The sequence below is a fragment of the Nelusetta ayraudi genome, unplaced genomic scaffold, assembly GCF_046127955.1.
Source record: "Nelusetta ayraudi isolate G7.1 ecotype Tasmania unplaced genomic scaffold, CSIRO-AGI_Nayr_v1 ptg000053l, whole genome shotgun sequence".
NCBI classification, from domain to species: Eukaryota; Metazoa; Chordata; class Actinopteri; order Tetraodontiformes; family Monacanthidae; genus Nelusetta; species Nelusetta ayraudi.
Genome location: NW_027466103.1, coordinates 5595248 through 5612022, shown reverse-complemented (window position 1 = coordinate 5612022; position 16775 = coordinate 5595248). Strand labels below are relative to the sequence as shown.

The window sequence follows — 16775 nt, the reverse complement described above, 5'->3', positions numbered from 1 at the left end:
TGCACGAAGCGACCAATTTGCAAAGCTCCGGCGCGTCTGTATTGTTACCGACTGCGGCAGTAATTCCGCACAGCGCCCGGGCCCCACACATCACCTCTTAATAGAATTTTTCAAATGCACGCTCACACCTTATTACTACAGACAGCGCTGCAGGATGAACTCCCCCCTCTTTTTAAATGCCAATCATGTCGGGGTAACATACATCTTAGTCTATTTGTAGGAATCATTGACTACAGAGGAACAGTCATTGGTTAACTGGGGAACATTTTTCTACTTGAATAGCCTGGAGAGAAAGGAGACCTCAGACCCTCTGAAGGTCATTTTTCAACACCGAACGGCCAGGAAGATTTCTATATGCGTATTAAAGCACACACTCACACGTAGAAACAGAATGAGGATGGGTTAACCCTGTTGTACGTATGATGTAATAGTGTCAATTCAATCCCAATGCAAACGTGTCATTTCAGGGAACACAATTTTTTAACTTGCGCTCATGAAAAAAACATCTCAGCAGTTTCTGTGATTTATAACAATAATTGTTTGGTGACAAAAATAATCTTATTTTACTAGATACACATATTTTTAACTGCTGCAGAAATAATTTCCGCCTAAATAAATAAGTAAGAAAAAGGCAAATAATTCTGTTTGATGTAACAACATAACGCAGATAATGTCGTCAAGAAAAAAAAATCCATTAAACATGATGGCATCTTAAAAAACGAGACATTCAGTTAATTGGCATTGATTTAATGGATTCTTGATCAACACCATCATAAAAGACTTTTAAAAAATGTGGCACTGTGACTAAAAATGATTGCTGTTACAATTACAACCACAAGATTTGTCTAAACTTTGAACTAAATTATGGATAAGAAAAAATAGGCGTGATAAGTCAAATGGCCTGGGGCTGAAAAGTCACCAATGTACTTCTTCTCTAACTCATCTTCTGATCTCTGACAAGTTTCCCATTCCTTTTCGCACAATCATCCACTCACAGCATGTGAAAGTTTTTACCCAGGAGAGTAAAACCACACTACGATTATTTGACCTGAAAGACACTGAGTCTTCTCTCGGTATTTACGAGAAATGGATCAGCGTCTGGTAAACTTGTGAACCCGCAGCAGAGAGGTACACTGAGGGTCACATGACCCACTCTAACCAGAAACAGGATCTGAAGTTGATCCGAGTTCAACTCGCGGTTTCTACTTTGCAATTCATCAAGAATACACTGCAGAGTGTTTGAAGTTAAATTAGTCAATAAGCACATGGAGCTCTGAATCATCTCTCATCTAAATCCAATGTGTCTGCCAGGACACCAGGTCCTCAAAAAAATGTTCTTTTGGCCTTTTTTCCAGCAGATTCCTTCTCTCGCTTGTAACAATTAAACATCTTCCTCCTTCACCACCTAGAGTTTGCTCGAACTCTATAAGAGACGGATCCACAAGCTTCAGGGCCGTTTCTTTCATCAGCATCAATAAATAGTTTCACGGCTGTCACTAATCCAAAATAAAGCAGAAAGTGAACAGCGCGCCCAGTCGAAGCTCCGCGCACTCGCTATAATGCCCCAGCAAGGCGTCGTGCACACCAGCTGTGTTTGAGATGGGGCCCCGAATCGGGCACCTCTAAAACCATTCTTTTCACTCTGGGGTGTCACTCTTTCATGTTCTTGTGTTACATCAATGTAAAATATGCTGCCTCTCAGCGGCCATCTGGAGGGGGGCAGCTCCGGGCGCTGACAGTAAACGACGGGATTACAAGGGTCACTTTTCTTTCTGCTGGATGCAGAAAAGGGGGATGATGGAACGAGACAACTCCAGTCCGGCGGCCAAATGCAAACAGCATCCCGCTGCCGTGGTTGGCCGGTTGTGAAAAAAGGGGGTTTATCCATCAGGCTGGTGGGCGATCAACCCTGGTTGTAAAAACCAGCTCGGGAGGCTGTGCTGCCTCCCCCTTCCGACTGTGGAGGACTCTCCCATGTCGAAAGTGGAGCAGAGAGAGAAGCAGTGCTGCTGTACAGAGAGGAGGCTCAAAAGGCTTGAAGAGTAAAAGGGGGGGTGGGGGGGGGGTGGAGTAGGGGGAGCGGTCTGTGGTGGTATTTCCCTCCATGCTGGTCTGATCCCCTAAAACACAGGTGCAGGCACCACTCTTCCTCTGAAGGCGCCCCCCCCCCCCCTTCAATCCTTCACGGCTGCACAGTGTTTGTCCATCTGATCCCCCCCATTAAATCCTGATTAGTGTGGATTTGTCTTTTTCCCCCTCCCCCCAAAACCTGTGATGTGCAGATCAGAGAGGGTGTGTGGGGGGACTTTCTGCGCAAGGTTAAGGTGCACATCTTGAAAAAAAATATATATATATCACTATTTTGCTGGAAAATAATGTTGATAATAACACTAAGTTTCAGGCTCACCCTACCAACAAAGACACAACATTTGTATTACTATACCTACTACTACTACTACTACTACAAAAAAAAGACCCTTTTATATTAGACGAGCCTCATACCAGGTGATTAGAGAGATAGAGAGATAGAAACAAACTAACAGCACAAAATATACAACAATTAGGAATGTTATGGTGAATTAAAATAGAAATAAGGCAGTCAGTTGAGCAGCGGCAACGATATACAATGCATATTACCATAAATGCATAACATATTCACCCTATATGGTGCAGATTTGGGGTTGAAAAAAAATATTGGGTTCGTTTTAGCATTTCTCTTCAGTGCATCTGCGAGGCTCCGGGTCTGTGTGAGATAAGTTGGACATGAGGAGGGAGGAAGAGGAGGAGGAGGAGGAGGAGGGGGCCCCGTGGCGGAGATGTGTGGCTCCCAGTGGCGTCATGCGGAGCCGATCATTGTCTCTCTTCTCACACTTTCTAACAAGCCATTTCACAACATCCACACCGCGGATCGCAGCAGCAGCAGACGCAGCTCTGGCCCCGGGGCTCCTCTCTCTCTCTCTCTCTCTCTCTTGCTCTCTTCTTTCCTTTCTTTTTTTTTTTTTTTTTTTACCTCTACCCGACGTCAAACCCCGCAAACTAACCATTTGGATTCCCCGGACGCGCGCCGGCTCAGGAGGGCAATTACTGGACTTAATCTTTCATAATGTCTCCTTTCCGATCGACTTGATAGGCTCGCGAGTTACGCAAATGGCTGAGGAGACACGAGTCGTCCCCCGCGGGTGCGAGAAGTGATCTGTTTAATAAATGAATCCCCCCCCCCAACCACCACCCCTGGTTTGCGATGAGGAAGGCTGCTTGATTGCACCGAGAGGCACGTCGGCGGACACCATGTACGCATCGGCGGATTTTACGCACGGCGCGTTCGATTTCGGATTACTGTGACAACGCGGGAGGACTTGTTTGAAAAGGAGGTGGATTTTTTTTCTCTCTCTCCTTTCAGGAGTCTCCTTCCTTCCTCTCTTGCTCGTCTCCGCTGTCCTCCGGCTTCCTGCAGGACTCCAGAGTCCCGGAGAGCTCATGCAGTCGCCAAGGTGGGTTCTCGCTTCTTATTTTTCTTTTTTTTAAGGGGGGGGGGGGGGGGACACTGAAGTCAGCGGCATCGGGCATGATCGCACGCAAGCAACGCACACGTTTGACAGATGCTGTTATGCCCCTTAAAAATCCCAAATTGTGTCCAAGCAGGCGACACCGAGCTGTTTTTCTGATGCAGTGAGGGGGGGGGTTGTGCAAGTCAGGACTATTATAATGGAGAAATGCGTTCCTTTTTAACTGTTAAATGCTGGACTATCACGCAGCCACTTTTTTATTGCTATCAAAGCGTCTAAGCGTAAAAACCGCAGGGGATGTAAAGTCCTCACAGTCCCCAGCAGCGCAACGGGACTGCGGAATTTCTCCGTTCATTCTAATTACATGACAAGCAGTAATCAGGGGAATAACCGAGCTGTCCGCGAAGCCCAGATGTAATGACAGGTTCGGGGGGTTTGTCCGCACAATGCCATGTGCGCCTGTGTCATGATGTGCGCCTGTGTCATGATGTGAGGTTTCATATCGGAGCCCACAACAAAGCGCCATCTGTTGGAGAAGGGGATCCGTCCCTCGTGATCGTCCAGACGAGCAGAAGTAGACTACATGCATGACAGCATGTATGTGACAGCGTTAGAAAGAAAGGAGGTCACGACACGGAAACGTGCGCAAACCCGGAGTGCTGCGAGTCGATTAAGGTTCGATTTAAACGGTGACATCACAGGTTTAAATCGGCAGTATAACACGTGATTTTATTACATTTATGATAGTTGAAATGGCTGTGACGGCACCCGGTCTTCAATCTACATCCGACAGTGGATAGGTGGTTTTCAGAAGTAATTGATGTTTTTGCCATGTAACTGTTTTCAAAGCCATTCATTGAAGCCAATTAGACATTCTAAAGCCCAAAAACCAAAATAAGGCAGATGGCAAACATATGAAAGAAAGAAATATGCAAAGACAAGGGAGGAAATATAATGGTATTGCAAACGGGTTGATCAGATGACGAGGCTGTTATATATTTTCAGTTTACTGCGAAATATGTGAGGATTTAATCGGCTCACGTCATAATTTCTCACTAACAGCTGCATGGCGTTCTGTACATTCTTTGTGGTTATAAAACTTTGACATCTTGCATTTGGAGAGCCAGATTTGTTCACAATTCAGTGATTGCTCATCAGTTAGAATATAATTATATTATTTGATATTCAAAATGCGAAATGGATCGCTATAAAAAGCGAGACAGAAAATATCTCTCAGAAAACTCATATGGCCAAATTGTATTTGCCCAAAGCCCGTTTTATCACTTGGAATATAAGTAATGGGAAACATTACTCTTATTTTCATTCAGAACTAGGTAAAGGGCCAGAGCTTCTGTGATATTAATGGCTAGTAAGTTCGGCCACAGAATGTCAAAACTATCCGTTATTGCATTGTACAATTATTTGAAAAAAAAAAATCTTAATTTCAGGATATGTAGATCATGTAGATAAATAATGCAGAAGCAAATATTTTGTGTAATAAGTTAATATTTCAATAGCAATTTTCAAAAATGACAGACAAAGCTGCTAATACTGTCACAGATCTGCATCAAAGTCCTGTCATCTAATTACATGTCATCCCTCATTTTCGTCTTCGCTTCAGAGGAGCTAAACATGTTGCACACTTCATTGAAACATTCCCCAGAGCGACTTATTCTTTCAGCCGGAGCCATTCCTCGCAGAGGCGAACGCACGTAAACATATTAACCCTGGAAATAGGCCTGCATATAGGACCACCCTTGTAGAAAAACATGCAGGCGCAGACCTCATTGTGCACCAATGTATCCATCATCCATGAGAGGGACAGCACACACAAAAGGTGTCTCACGGAACAGTGGAAAAACACTGTACAGCCTGTATGCATGCAACCGCCTGTCTGATTGCACTTACATGCATTTAAAGGACCACAAGAGCTCAGGGATATTTAAGAGAGAGGGTGTATGTCATTTAGAGGTGGAGATCAATGCTTCACTGTGAAGTTTAACACAGCCAAGAATCACCAGAGTGGATGTATTTGTATATGCTGCTGTTAATTAGTGAGACTGTACTTACGATTTAGGTTGCCTCGTGCAGTGTTGGGGGGGAGGGTGGTTGAACAGCACACACAGCAAGGCCGCATGTTTAATGAGCTCATGGCTTGTTGTTTGCGGATCGATATTTTCCTCTAGGTGTCATTGAGAACACACAGATCATGTGTCTTCAGGGATTTCTCTCCATTTAACCACATGAGGATCAGTTAACATCAGAGGCATTTTAAAGAAAGTGGGCTTTAAAATGATGTTTTTCCTATAGTTTTTTGTTTTGTTTTTTTTTAAGCCACAATCTCATGATTTGACTCACTTGGGCATCCAACTAGTTCAATCTTTATGAAATTCTCTACAATTAAACCACAAACTGACTACAGTGAATCATTTGATAGCAACACAAGGCGAAAGGAGGAGAAGGAGGGAGAAATATCCGATTTCTCCTATAAAGATGACTACCACTTTTTTTAAAATAACTTTAAAAAAAAATGCTACTGACAAATTAAAACCTGCAACAAAGCAAATTGTCCTTTAATGAAAATGGGTAATAACGGGTAAAATTTCGATTAGTGTTGTTTTAGCTGTTGTAGCCTAAATATTTATTTAAAAGAAAAAAATGGGTAAACTGTTCAATTAAAGTAAAAATGTTTTTTGGTCAATTGCACCTTGAGAATCTGCAATCGAAAATTGGAAGAAAGATCTGCATCAACACGTGGTGTAAACACTGTATGAACAGTATGTAATAAGTGGTCCATCCGGTTGAGGGCCATAACGTTATCACTAACCGTACTGAACTAACAGAAATCTGGAGGTTGTTGGGGATTGTTTGCTTAAGTTTAGTATTTTCTTCATAATAAATCCAGCACAGTCAACCGTCCAGCACAGACCAGCAAAGTCCAACATGGAAAATTTACATTTGATTATGTATGTTGGCCCCTGTGGCACAGTAAAGAGCGCTAATGAAAGGAGCAGAAAGAGAGCACACAGTATAATTTGCAGTTACAAATCAATCCAAACCCAATGCCTTCGCCCCGCTCTGTATTCACCTCCAGAAAATGGCTGTGTTGGCCACAGTGCGCTTATTGGCGTGACTCCCCTCCCCAGTATGTGGCGTTAAGGAGAACTGGCTAACACCAGTGTGAGTTGTGGGTTCCTCGCCGAACAAATCTGCACTGTGAGGTGTAACGTGAAACTTGGGGAAGGGGGGGGGGGAGAAGGAGAAGAGGGGAGGTTTAATGGAGAGGGGGGAGGGGGGGGCGGTTGTGATTGGCCCTCCGTGTTCGCTCGGCTCCGGGAGGCTGCCCCTGCCTCGACACTCCCTAAAAGGAAGATAGGTTCCTCGGGCTCCCTCCCTCCCTCCAGCCGCAGCGCGCCGCACTGCTCCCGCACTCAGCGTGCGACACTCCCGCTGGAACGAACAAACTTTCCGAACAGGTCGCCCCGTGTTAGTGATGAGAGGACGGGGCCGCCGTCACAGCTCTCGCATGGACTCGAGTGTCTTGGGCGCCTCTAACTGCTCTCCTCTGTGCTTCCTCAATCCGGTGTGACCAGGGAGAGGAGCGGAGTGCGAGCCCGAGCTGGATGGATGGTTATGGGGGAAAGAGGAAGACCCTCGGCGCTTGATGTGTGCAGAGTGCTCGTCGTCTTTCTGTCACTCTTCCCCGCCGGTGAGTTGCCTGTTTGTTTGTTTTTTGTTTTGTTTTGTTTTGTTTTCCTGTGCTCGTAAGTTGCTTGGTTGACTTTACAACACACTGACGTCGGAACTTCACAAAACAAATCATCGCGTCACTTGGCTAACTCGTCTCGAGAGTAACTCCAGCCGACACGCTTCTTGGAATGCTGTTTTTTGTAAAAATGTTGCGTTCTGCGTTTGATGTTAATGTGGTTCCAGTTGTTAGTAGTATCTGTAAGCCAACGACGGAAATCTTTTGAAATCTCACTGAACGCAAAATAAGAAAGTGCCGCATTTGTCGGCGACGTGCACGAGCGCACTCGCTTTAAGAGGAGAAATAAATAAATAACTGCCTTGACATAGTCTAACTCCTATTACGATGTAATACTTCATATTAATATTACTATGCGGGTCCGTTTTATTCACTGCGATCGCCAGAAACGCCAAACAAAGTGAGAAGTCTTCTAGGAGCTGCTGCAGCCTCCAACCAGTGTTGTGTTTGGGGGATGGGGCAGGCATTAGGAATTCACATTAGCCCCAATGTCTTTCCATTACAGCCTCTGGTTCAGTGGTTGGCCATGAAATGAATTTGTTTTTCAAAGTTACTTTCCTTGCATTTTAAAGAACTCCGACAAGAGTGACATCCGGGTATTGTGCTTTGCCGGTTAAGAGTTAAGTTGCCTGTCAAGTTTCTCTCTTCTCTCCCGAAATATTTTGACATTGTTTCGTATCAAAGTTTGAGAAAGTGCCTTTTTTTTTTGTACTTGTGTGATTTGGCTATAATGTGTTTGCCTTGGAATCACAGTGTGCCCTTGCCAGACTCTTATCAGTTTCCCTCTTAAGTCACTTAACCATCCAACAACAAGGTGATAAAGCACTGATAGCGGAGATCAAGATGAGTTTATTGCCATCCATCTAGCGGGTGGTGAGTGGGGAGGCGACATGGGGTGGGGGGTGGGGTGTTGGACAGGATTGCGCTGAAGTTTTTCTGCAGAGGAAACTGTTTTAAGTGGGACTTCAAAGTGTCGACATGCCGTCCTGGGTGAAAATTCACAGCCGGCTCAAATAAAAGCTTTATTAGTCAAAGATAATACAAGTCAAACAAGGTGTTGCGACAAGGCATCCTGGGAAATGTTTGAGAGACACTTTGTGTTTAAAGTTTTCCGGCAGCCGCAATAAAGCAGGGGAGAACAATCTCAAGCCGAGGGTGTTTATAATCACCATCAAAGGTGTAGATTAGGATCCCAAATGGCTCTTTTACGTAAACCAAGAGCCAGTGGGTGTGAAATGGAAGTGCATTTCTTCACAATTGGGAAGGTCATCCTATATCCTCGGTGACCTTGGGGCGTTTTAGACCCGCCATTTGCCTCTCCAAATGAGGTCAGGCTTCAAAAAGTTTTGAAAGGAACATGGATTGTTTGCATTTTGTTCTTTTCTCTATCATTCCGGTGTTAAAAAATTAGATAAATCATATCATTATACATTGTGAACAGAGTTCAAAACATAAAATAGTTTTAGCTTATTGTTGGCGATACTGCATACCTGTACGTTTATAAACCACCATGGAGGAGCTCAGGCTGTATCGAGTTTCTTGCTTTTGCTCGCAGGCTCTTGTCTTGCTTCTTTTGTTCACGTTGTATTTTATTCCCCCGTGACAGTGAGCCTGCAGTGCAAGATCCTCAGGTGCAACTCGGAATTTTGGGCCTCCACGGCGAACTCGGGACTGGAAGAGGAGTTCTGCACGGCACTGCGAGCCTACAACGGCTGCGTGCGGCGGACCGCCCGTACCTGCAGGGGTGACCTGGCCTATCACTCCGCTCAGCATGGCATCGAGGATCTAATGAGCCAACACAACTGCTCCAAGGAGGGCCCCACGTCCACGCCACGTGCCCGCACGCCGGTTCCTCCCCCGTCGCCTCCCCTGCTGCCCGACAGCCAGGAACGCTCCGACGGGCCGGAGGTGTGCCACTACGAGCGGAGTCTCTCGCGCAATGCCGCAGCGCCCAACTACACCCACTGCGGCTTCTTCGGGGACCCACACCTGCGAACCTTTGGCGATGACTTCCAGACGTGCAAGGTGGAGGGAGCATGGCCACTCATACACAACAAATACCTGTCTGTGCAGGTGACCAACACACCTGTTGTGCCAGGTTCTTTGGCCACTGCAACAAGCAAGGTGAGGTCCTGTCCTTATTTCAGTCTTGTACTATACATACATGTATAAGAAGACTTGTATTTTCTGAAGGCCTATTCAGTTGAACTGGCTGAATCAGTTTGCTTGTTTTATTTCTGGTAACATTTGACATATTTTTAGTTTTTAAGCTAAAGAAAAATAAATGCAGATTAAAGTTTCTGGAACTTCATTATATGATACGTTTAAACATGACAGAGTGCTTGATAACGACTTAGAAAAAAAAAAGTGGTTGGTTTGACATTTTCTTTTCACGTCCACAGTTAAGAGAAAATTATAGAGCAAGAATCTCAATAATCATTAGCCATTAATCAGAAAGGAAAACAGCTGGAAGCAAAGAAATTATGTCAAATTGGCCCTTCTATATAATTAAGACAATTTCCTTGGCAAGAGATTCAAAACGGCTAATTAATGTGTAATTAAAATAATCATTAGGTTCCAATTCGTTGCTACATGTTGTATCAATAACCCTCTTTTGTTTTTTTTTAATTATGTGTGTGTGTGTGTGTGTGCGCGTGTGTGTAAGTCTGCTGTAATAGTGAGCCATTTTATAAAGTGTGCAATCTGGTTAGTGTTTGGATGAGTTCCATGATTACAGATAAGGAAGTCAAACTCCGCTCGAGTGCAAAGATCCCAAAGGCTTTACAAATGATATGTTTGTATTACAGCAGCAGCGCGGCATCACAGTGGACAGCCACGGCTGATGTTTGTCCTACTTAGAGTGGAGTTCAGTTTCGGTGGAGTGAATTAAAAATTGACAGTCTCGACATGGGGGAATCATATCTGCATCAGGAGAGCTCTGGGTTTTTGTGTGGATGATGGCTTTCAGTTGCGCTTGAGCTCTCGCCAAAGAAGGAGAAACATTTGTAGATTGCAAACTCACTCTAGACTTGGTCCCACAGTCTGGCGATGTCTGTGGCCCTCCACCACTTTGCAGACTTTGACCTGGAGGACAAGCAGACTTGGTCCTTAATCACATTGGTAGAAAGCGTAATTTTCTGTAATCAAGGTTTCTTAATGATGCGCTGTTAAGCACTTGTGGGTTATTAAGCATTTAAAATAATGGCATTTTTGCATTGCTGTTTTTGGAAGCAAATGAGACAGCTTTTTAAGGATCTTTATTCTGGACAAAAGCAAAACAAGGCAGCAGCCAATTCCACCTGTGTAAACAAGGCTGCCCTAGTAAAAAAAAGAAAAAAGAAAAAAAGATCGACATTAGCAAAGCCCTGACTTTTGGTTCTGTATGTTGCTCTTACTAGAGCAAATAAAATTGTCTGGCTATTTTCATCCTCTTCCTGGGGAGGGTTAATGGGAGACATTTTTGTGTTGTTTGTTTTCATTAAAGTCTACAGAAACAGAAGTGAATCGGGGAATAAAGAGAAGCTAATAATGTAAATGGGAAATGCAAAGGGGGGTTCGGGGGGGGGGAGTGGTGGCGGCAGGAGATGAATTGTTAAAGTCATAGAGAATTCTGTAGTCTCCATTGTGCTGCGTCCCGAGTGAGCAGACATCAGGCTCTGTCCTGGTATCCATTCTCCGACAATGGCTCATTGGTGTCCTGGAGAAACCAAGCTTGCAGAGCCCTGAGCAGTCTCATTTAATTAGCCGCAGACTATATTGCCGTGCCCTGGCCCGATGCCACTCCCTGGAGCATAGTTCTGGGGTTCACAGGCAGGTTCTCTGGGCTATGAATGGATCTTCTTTGTGTCTGTGAACTGAGGCCTGATTTTTTTACATGGCTTGGACCCGTGTTTTTTTGCGGGCGTTTACCTTGGCCTCCCCCATGTCGAGCCGGTGCTGAAACATGACGCTCAGCTGAGGCCGAGGGGGTGGGTGGCACAAGCTACTCCTTAATGCAAACACATAAGTGCTTCCCTTTTTAAATGCTTTTTTTTTAAACTGCAGTTTGCAAGGTAATGCAGAAGCAGCTCATGACGGCGGGTATTTGTAGGAATATCAGGGGACTCGCTGGCCAGCATTCATGAGGTTTTTGCTTCTTTTTTTTTCCTTCTCCCATCTCTTCTTCTTCCTTCCTCCTTCTGCAGCTGACAATCATCTTCAAGAACTTCCAGGAATGCGTGGACCAGAAGATGTACCACGCAGAGACGGACGAGCTGCCGGCCGCATTCGCCGACGGCTCCAAGAACGGAGGGGAGCGGCACGGGGCCAACGCCCTGCGTGTGGTGGAGAAGGTCCCCGGGCAGCACGTGGAGATCCAGGCCAGGTACATCGGAACCACCATCGTGGTCCGGCAGGTGGGCCGCTACCTGACCTTTGCCGTGCGGATGCCCGAGGAGGTGGTGAACTCTGTGGAGGAGGGCGACGACCAGGACTTGTACCTCTGCCTTCACGGCTGCCCCGCCAACCAGCGCATCGACTTCCGGAACGTCAGGGCCCGGGGAGCCGAGGCCAAAAGCAGGAGTGCTGCCGGGTCGAGCGGCTTCACCTACCAGTCTGCCAAGGACAAGTGCAAGGAGCGGCTCCCGGTGGAGGACCTTTACTTCCAGTCGTGCGTGTTCGACCTTCTCTTGTCGGGGGACATAAACTTCACAATGGCTGCCTACTACGCCTTTGAGGATGTAAAGATGCTCCACTCGAACAGTAAACGGCACCACATCTTTGGAAAGGATGCTTTCAGGAGCGGTGCCGTGAGGCAGGACGGAGGCCGACTAGAAGTGATCCTCCTCAACATCTTGGCTGTGTTCGTGTGGCTGGAGTGCTGCACATTTCAACTGTAGGCATTTCTACGACAGTGTCTTCATGCTGTATCTGTCCGTGAGTGTTCAAAAGTGCCATCGCTGTGTAGTGCATCGGCTGCCTTCCTCCGGCTGTGATGGCCGACTTTCCATCCCAAGGGGCCATCCTAGCCCTGGTCTCATTTGTATTGTATCGTCGTGTCTATGACTATGAGTCGCTGAGGTTCAACGTGCTCCTACCCGTCGTCACGCGTCTGTATCGAACTGGTCTTTGAGAAGACTCGTGGTTGGAGGGTGAAGGACTCTGGAGCTCAGGATTTACCCCCTGGATTAAACCCAACATTCTAACCAGGGCTTATGTGGTAACAGGAAGCCAGACAAGATGAGCTTTTGCTGAAAGAGGAGTTTAACCCCAACCTGAGGTACTAGTAGCAGGGCAGGTTCAGGACTTGCGACTAATTTAGACTCAGTTTTCTCAGCCAGGGATTGCTCTGATATAGTACAAGGTCTTAGCTGGAACAGACAGACCCAACTGCTTATGGCCAAGGTGGGGTTACCATGACTTGATACTGCACACAGATATTAAGAAATAAGAAAGAAAGAAAGTGTTTTTTCTGAATCAATGGCTTAATTCTCATTAATTCAGAAAAAATATCAAGTTCATTAATTTTTACTTTTTTAAAAACAAACGTATTGCCTGCAATCAGTAGAAACAGAGCAAGTACTCACCACGCATGCACGCACACACACACACAACAAGCTTGAAAGTACAGACAAAGGCAGTCCACATTAAAGGTTTCACAAATCATAAGCGGTGTTTGGATACGAGTTAGGCCTCGCAAAGCCAAGAGCAACCGTTGCAAACACACATAATCCAACATCGATGTTATTTCTGGGAAGGAGAGGTGTATACAGACAATATACAATGACATAACGACGTGGCCCTCTAAGCAGCGGAGACAAGGAAAGCAAACTTGTCCCTGGATCGTTCACATTGTGAACCAGCTGTGAACTGGCACCAACACCAGTTGTAGTGGCTTTAGGTTCCAGTCGGTGGGAAAGAAGGGGGCTTGTAGCACATGGGGCAAAGTAAGTGTTAACCCAAGGCCAGAAGCAGCTTGGTGTCAGATTGGTTTCCAGCTTTGGAAGCACTCAGCCAAGAGCATGTCAGAGCAACGTCTCCAGTTGTCTGCTGTTGAGATTAATGGGTCATATTGTTTGAAAGTGTGTTTGCTTTGTGCGTGTGCGTGCGTCCGTGTGTGTGTGTGTGTGTGTGTGTGTGTGTGTGTCATCTGTGGATCATTTTGCGTGATAATTTGATTGTGAGCGCATGACTTCCTAGAAATGATATAACAAAGTTCCAGTGGTAAATATCTTCCTTATGTCGTCGCATCAAAACATTTTCATTGTCAGCCTGTTGAAATTGACTCGGAGCAGCAAATCCCCCAAAGGGAGCTGATAAAAATAATCGCTTCTCATCTGGGCTTCATTCGCAGTGTCGTTCAGCTTCTCACTTGATCCTTTCAGCAGACAGTGTGTGCTTCTAGGTCTGCCTCGCGAGCTTCATGGAGCCTGTGTGTTTTTTTGTTTTTTTTCAGAATTCTAATCAGAGCAGATAAAGGAACAGCACCAACTTAAGGGTCCCATATTATCTCCAAACTGATTTGAGCTAAATTGTCTACTAGTAATATGTGTTGCTGCTATGTTTTGAACAGGAGGCTGCAAGCACAGGGCTAATTGTTTTGTTTTCCCCCTGGAGATACAAAGAGTGTGTTGTTAAAAGATAACTGAATTAAAATAAAATAAAAAATCACAAAAAGCTGCCTCACATGAGTTTGAGAAGATTTTATGTTTTTAAATGGAGATAGTACGGGACCTTTATTTACCGATCTAAATCTGTGCCCACTGTAAAGACATGTTGGCGTTTTTACAAAGAGCCTGCTGTGTGCTAATCTGAACTGTGCTCGGTGTGACGACAGGCATGCGTCTCCACACCTGATTTCATGGTGGCTCGAGTCATGAGCCAGAGAACAAGCCCGTTATGCCTGACAGTAGAATTTTCATAGCTCACATAACAGGGATTCTTAACTGTATCTGTCCGATGTTTTGTGGTTGAATTTGTTGTTTTGATGGAAAAATGACATGCACGTGCCGTGAACGCACGGCCTGCTTTTCCTCATGTCATCAGACAGAGTTCCATTTTTCCATGTGGTGATCTGAACTCTGATCCTCAGCTGCAGTGGTTAATGTGCAGGTCAACCTTGTAGATACTGTCGCCACTTGGGCACCGTTTTCTGCTCAGTTATCCTGTACACTGAAGTATTTGGGCAGGTCTTACTACTGCTATTTGGATCATGTATTGGTGCAAGAAACACAAACACAGAAGAAAAAAAAAAATCCTAAAACAAATGATTGTAATGTTGTGTTAATAGGTGTCATTTGTGTTGTGAGTTTTTTGCAGTATATAGTTCAATGTGTGTTTAATGTGAGATTGTACATATGTTTGTGAGTTTAAATTTGTACATTAACAGTTGTGTTTTGGATTTTTATGCCTTTGTTTTTTTGTTTTTTTTTTTGGACATGAGACATTTTGGTGAATGTGAACCTTTTTTTTTTTTCCTCAAAAGGGATTTTTACAGAAACATGAACGCCACAGAACAAAACTCTTGTTTACTAAATACAGTACACTCGGCTAGTTTCTTGTACTTCCGATGAAACAGCCTGAATGCAGCCCACCTCATCCACAAAGGGAATGTAGGAATTTCTTCTGCGGCGTCCATGTTTTTGAATTTAAAGCACTTTATGTTAAATTTTTTTTTCTATTTAGCTCTTGCTTGGTTTGAAATAATGTCAGACTTGTACTGATTTCAACAATGAAAAAAAAGGAAACAGCTGAACGTCAGAAACTGTGTTTGTATGTTAGGCAAATGTTGCGCCACAAGTCAGCTGTTTATAATGTAAATTATTTATTGAATAAAAGCAAAATGTCTTGTTAAAGAGCCCTTCTCTGCTGTACTTTTTTTTTAAATCCACGTCTGCTGCCGCAGTAGAATAAGTAGGCTTTGACTGCCCCCTCCTGTAAAGATTTAGTATCGCATGGGAACTACATGAGTCAGAAGAGCAAGTTGTATACAACAAAGTTCACAGTCACTGCGAGGGTAGTCATTAGAGATGGCCATCTGCAAAAAATACCGTCTTGTATAAAAGTGATGAGATGAGAATTCCAGGTGTTTGTTTTTTAGGTAACTACATCATTTGGCACAGCTCACCAAGAAGAGGCAGCTGACTTTTTTTTTCTCCCTAACAGATCTTTTCTTCTCATACATTGTCATTGTCATTTTTAGTTTGTTCAGATACATTTAGCAATGCTTTGACTTTCTGTTGAATTACCACCTGCATTATTAGTTTAGTACTTTCTTTGGACTGATGTATTCAAAAGTGAAAATTACACTTTCTAATATTCATTCGTTGCTGTAGTTAGTCATTTTCATAGCATTTACAGCCCGCCATAACTCTAATTGCAGGATCACCATTCTGAATAAAGTGGACCGATATATAATTAGTTCAATTCAACACATGCCAGTCCATCAAGATTAATTGTTTAGGGAGTTGGTGGTGAATTGTTAATCAGGAGGCCATACTGTAAAGTCCAACAGCCAAAAATATAAACATAAACACACAAGGAGAAGTGATCTGGGGCCTTGTTGGTGTAGTAGGACTGTTTTTGATGGTAAGCTGTCATATATGTGAGTGGGAGGAACCACTCCTATGATTCTTTCCAAAAAAAGGCCTTTTCTTTCTTTCTCTCACCAGGTGTAAAGCGCAAATTAGACAGTTACGTACAGCTGATTCATCGCCAATAAAAGTGTGTTGACAAGGAGAAAATTACCGTGCTACAAATTTGACAAATGTTACAAAATAATGGCGATGATAACACCACATTGCCGACTGTGGTCTAGGTGGCCCTGGGCTCTGTAGCTCAACCCCAGACCCTGCAAAGTAAGTGATAACTACCAGTCATATGACATCCAGCAAGATGGAGTCACTGAACCACCAGAAGGACTTCCTGCACAAAGACACACACAAATGAACTCTCTGTGAAGCTGTCAAATCGCATGAACATTGGTCAAGTGCAAAGAGTTCAATGAATCACAACCGCCTTCATCGGAAACTACAAAACAATGATAGAGTGAACCAAATAATCCCAAAGTAGTAAATGACTTAACACAGTAAGAAGGCAAGAGGTGCAAATTAATACTTGGGTAGCTACACAAACTCAGAAAAAGACAACGCAATAGAAATGCTCACCAAACAGCGCACAGCCTACACTATGAGGTCACACCATCACATCAGATTATCAGCCCACTAGTCACAGACAGCACAACAGCTCTAACCTTCATACGTGGTTTCCCTGTTCGAAGTGAGCTAACGTTGGCTAGCTCAGTAGCCTCCTCGACTTCATTTCCCGCTTTTTTCGAAACAGCAATGGGTTTGCAGGAGACTTTTTCTTTCTTTTTCATTATTGTGTACATTCGTCTTTCATCTTTCTTTCCCCGTCTTTTCTTTCTCCTTGCAGTTAGTTTCGGACTATAAAGGTGACAGGTGTTACTGGTTTTGAACCACCCGCCGCACACTCACAGACTGCCACCACTGGCCAATCAACAAGGT

At 44.5% G+C, this 16775-nt stretch overlaps 1 protein-coding gene across 1 annotated transcript; it reads left to right on the top strand.

Annotated features, from left to right (window-relative positions):
- The first annotated feature begins 2892 nt into the window (after positions 1-2892).
- On the top strand, positions 2893-12796 carry rgma (repulsive guidance molecule BMP co-receptor a). The gene is made up of 4 exons (XM_076037940.1): positions 2893-3491; positions 7100-7215; positions 8879-9396; positions 11457-12796. Exons 1-4 carry the CDS (start codon positions 3478-3480, stop codon positions 12147-12149), a joined length of 1341 nt encoding a protein of 446 aa, XP_075894055.1. The 5' UTR covers positions 2893-3477; the 3' UTR covers positions 12150-12796.
- Positions 12797-16775: the final 3979 nt, after the last annotated feature.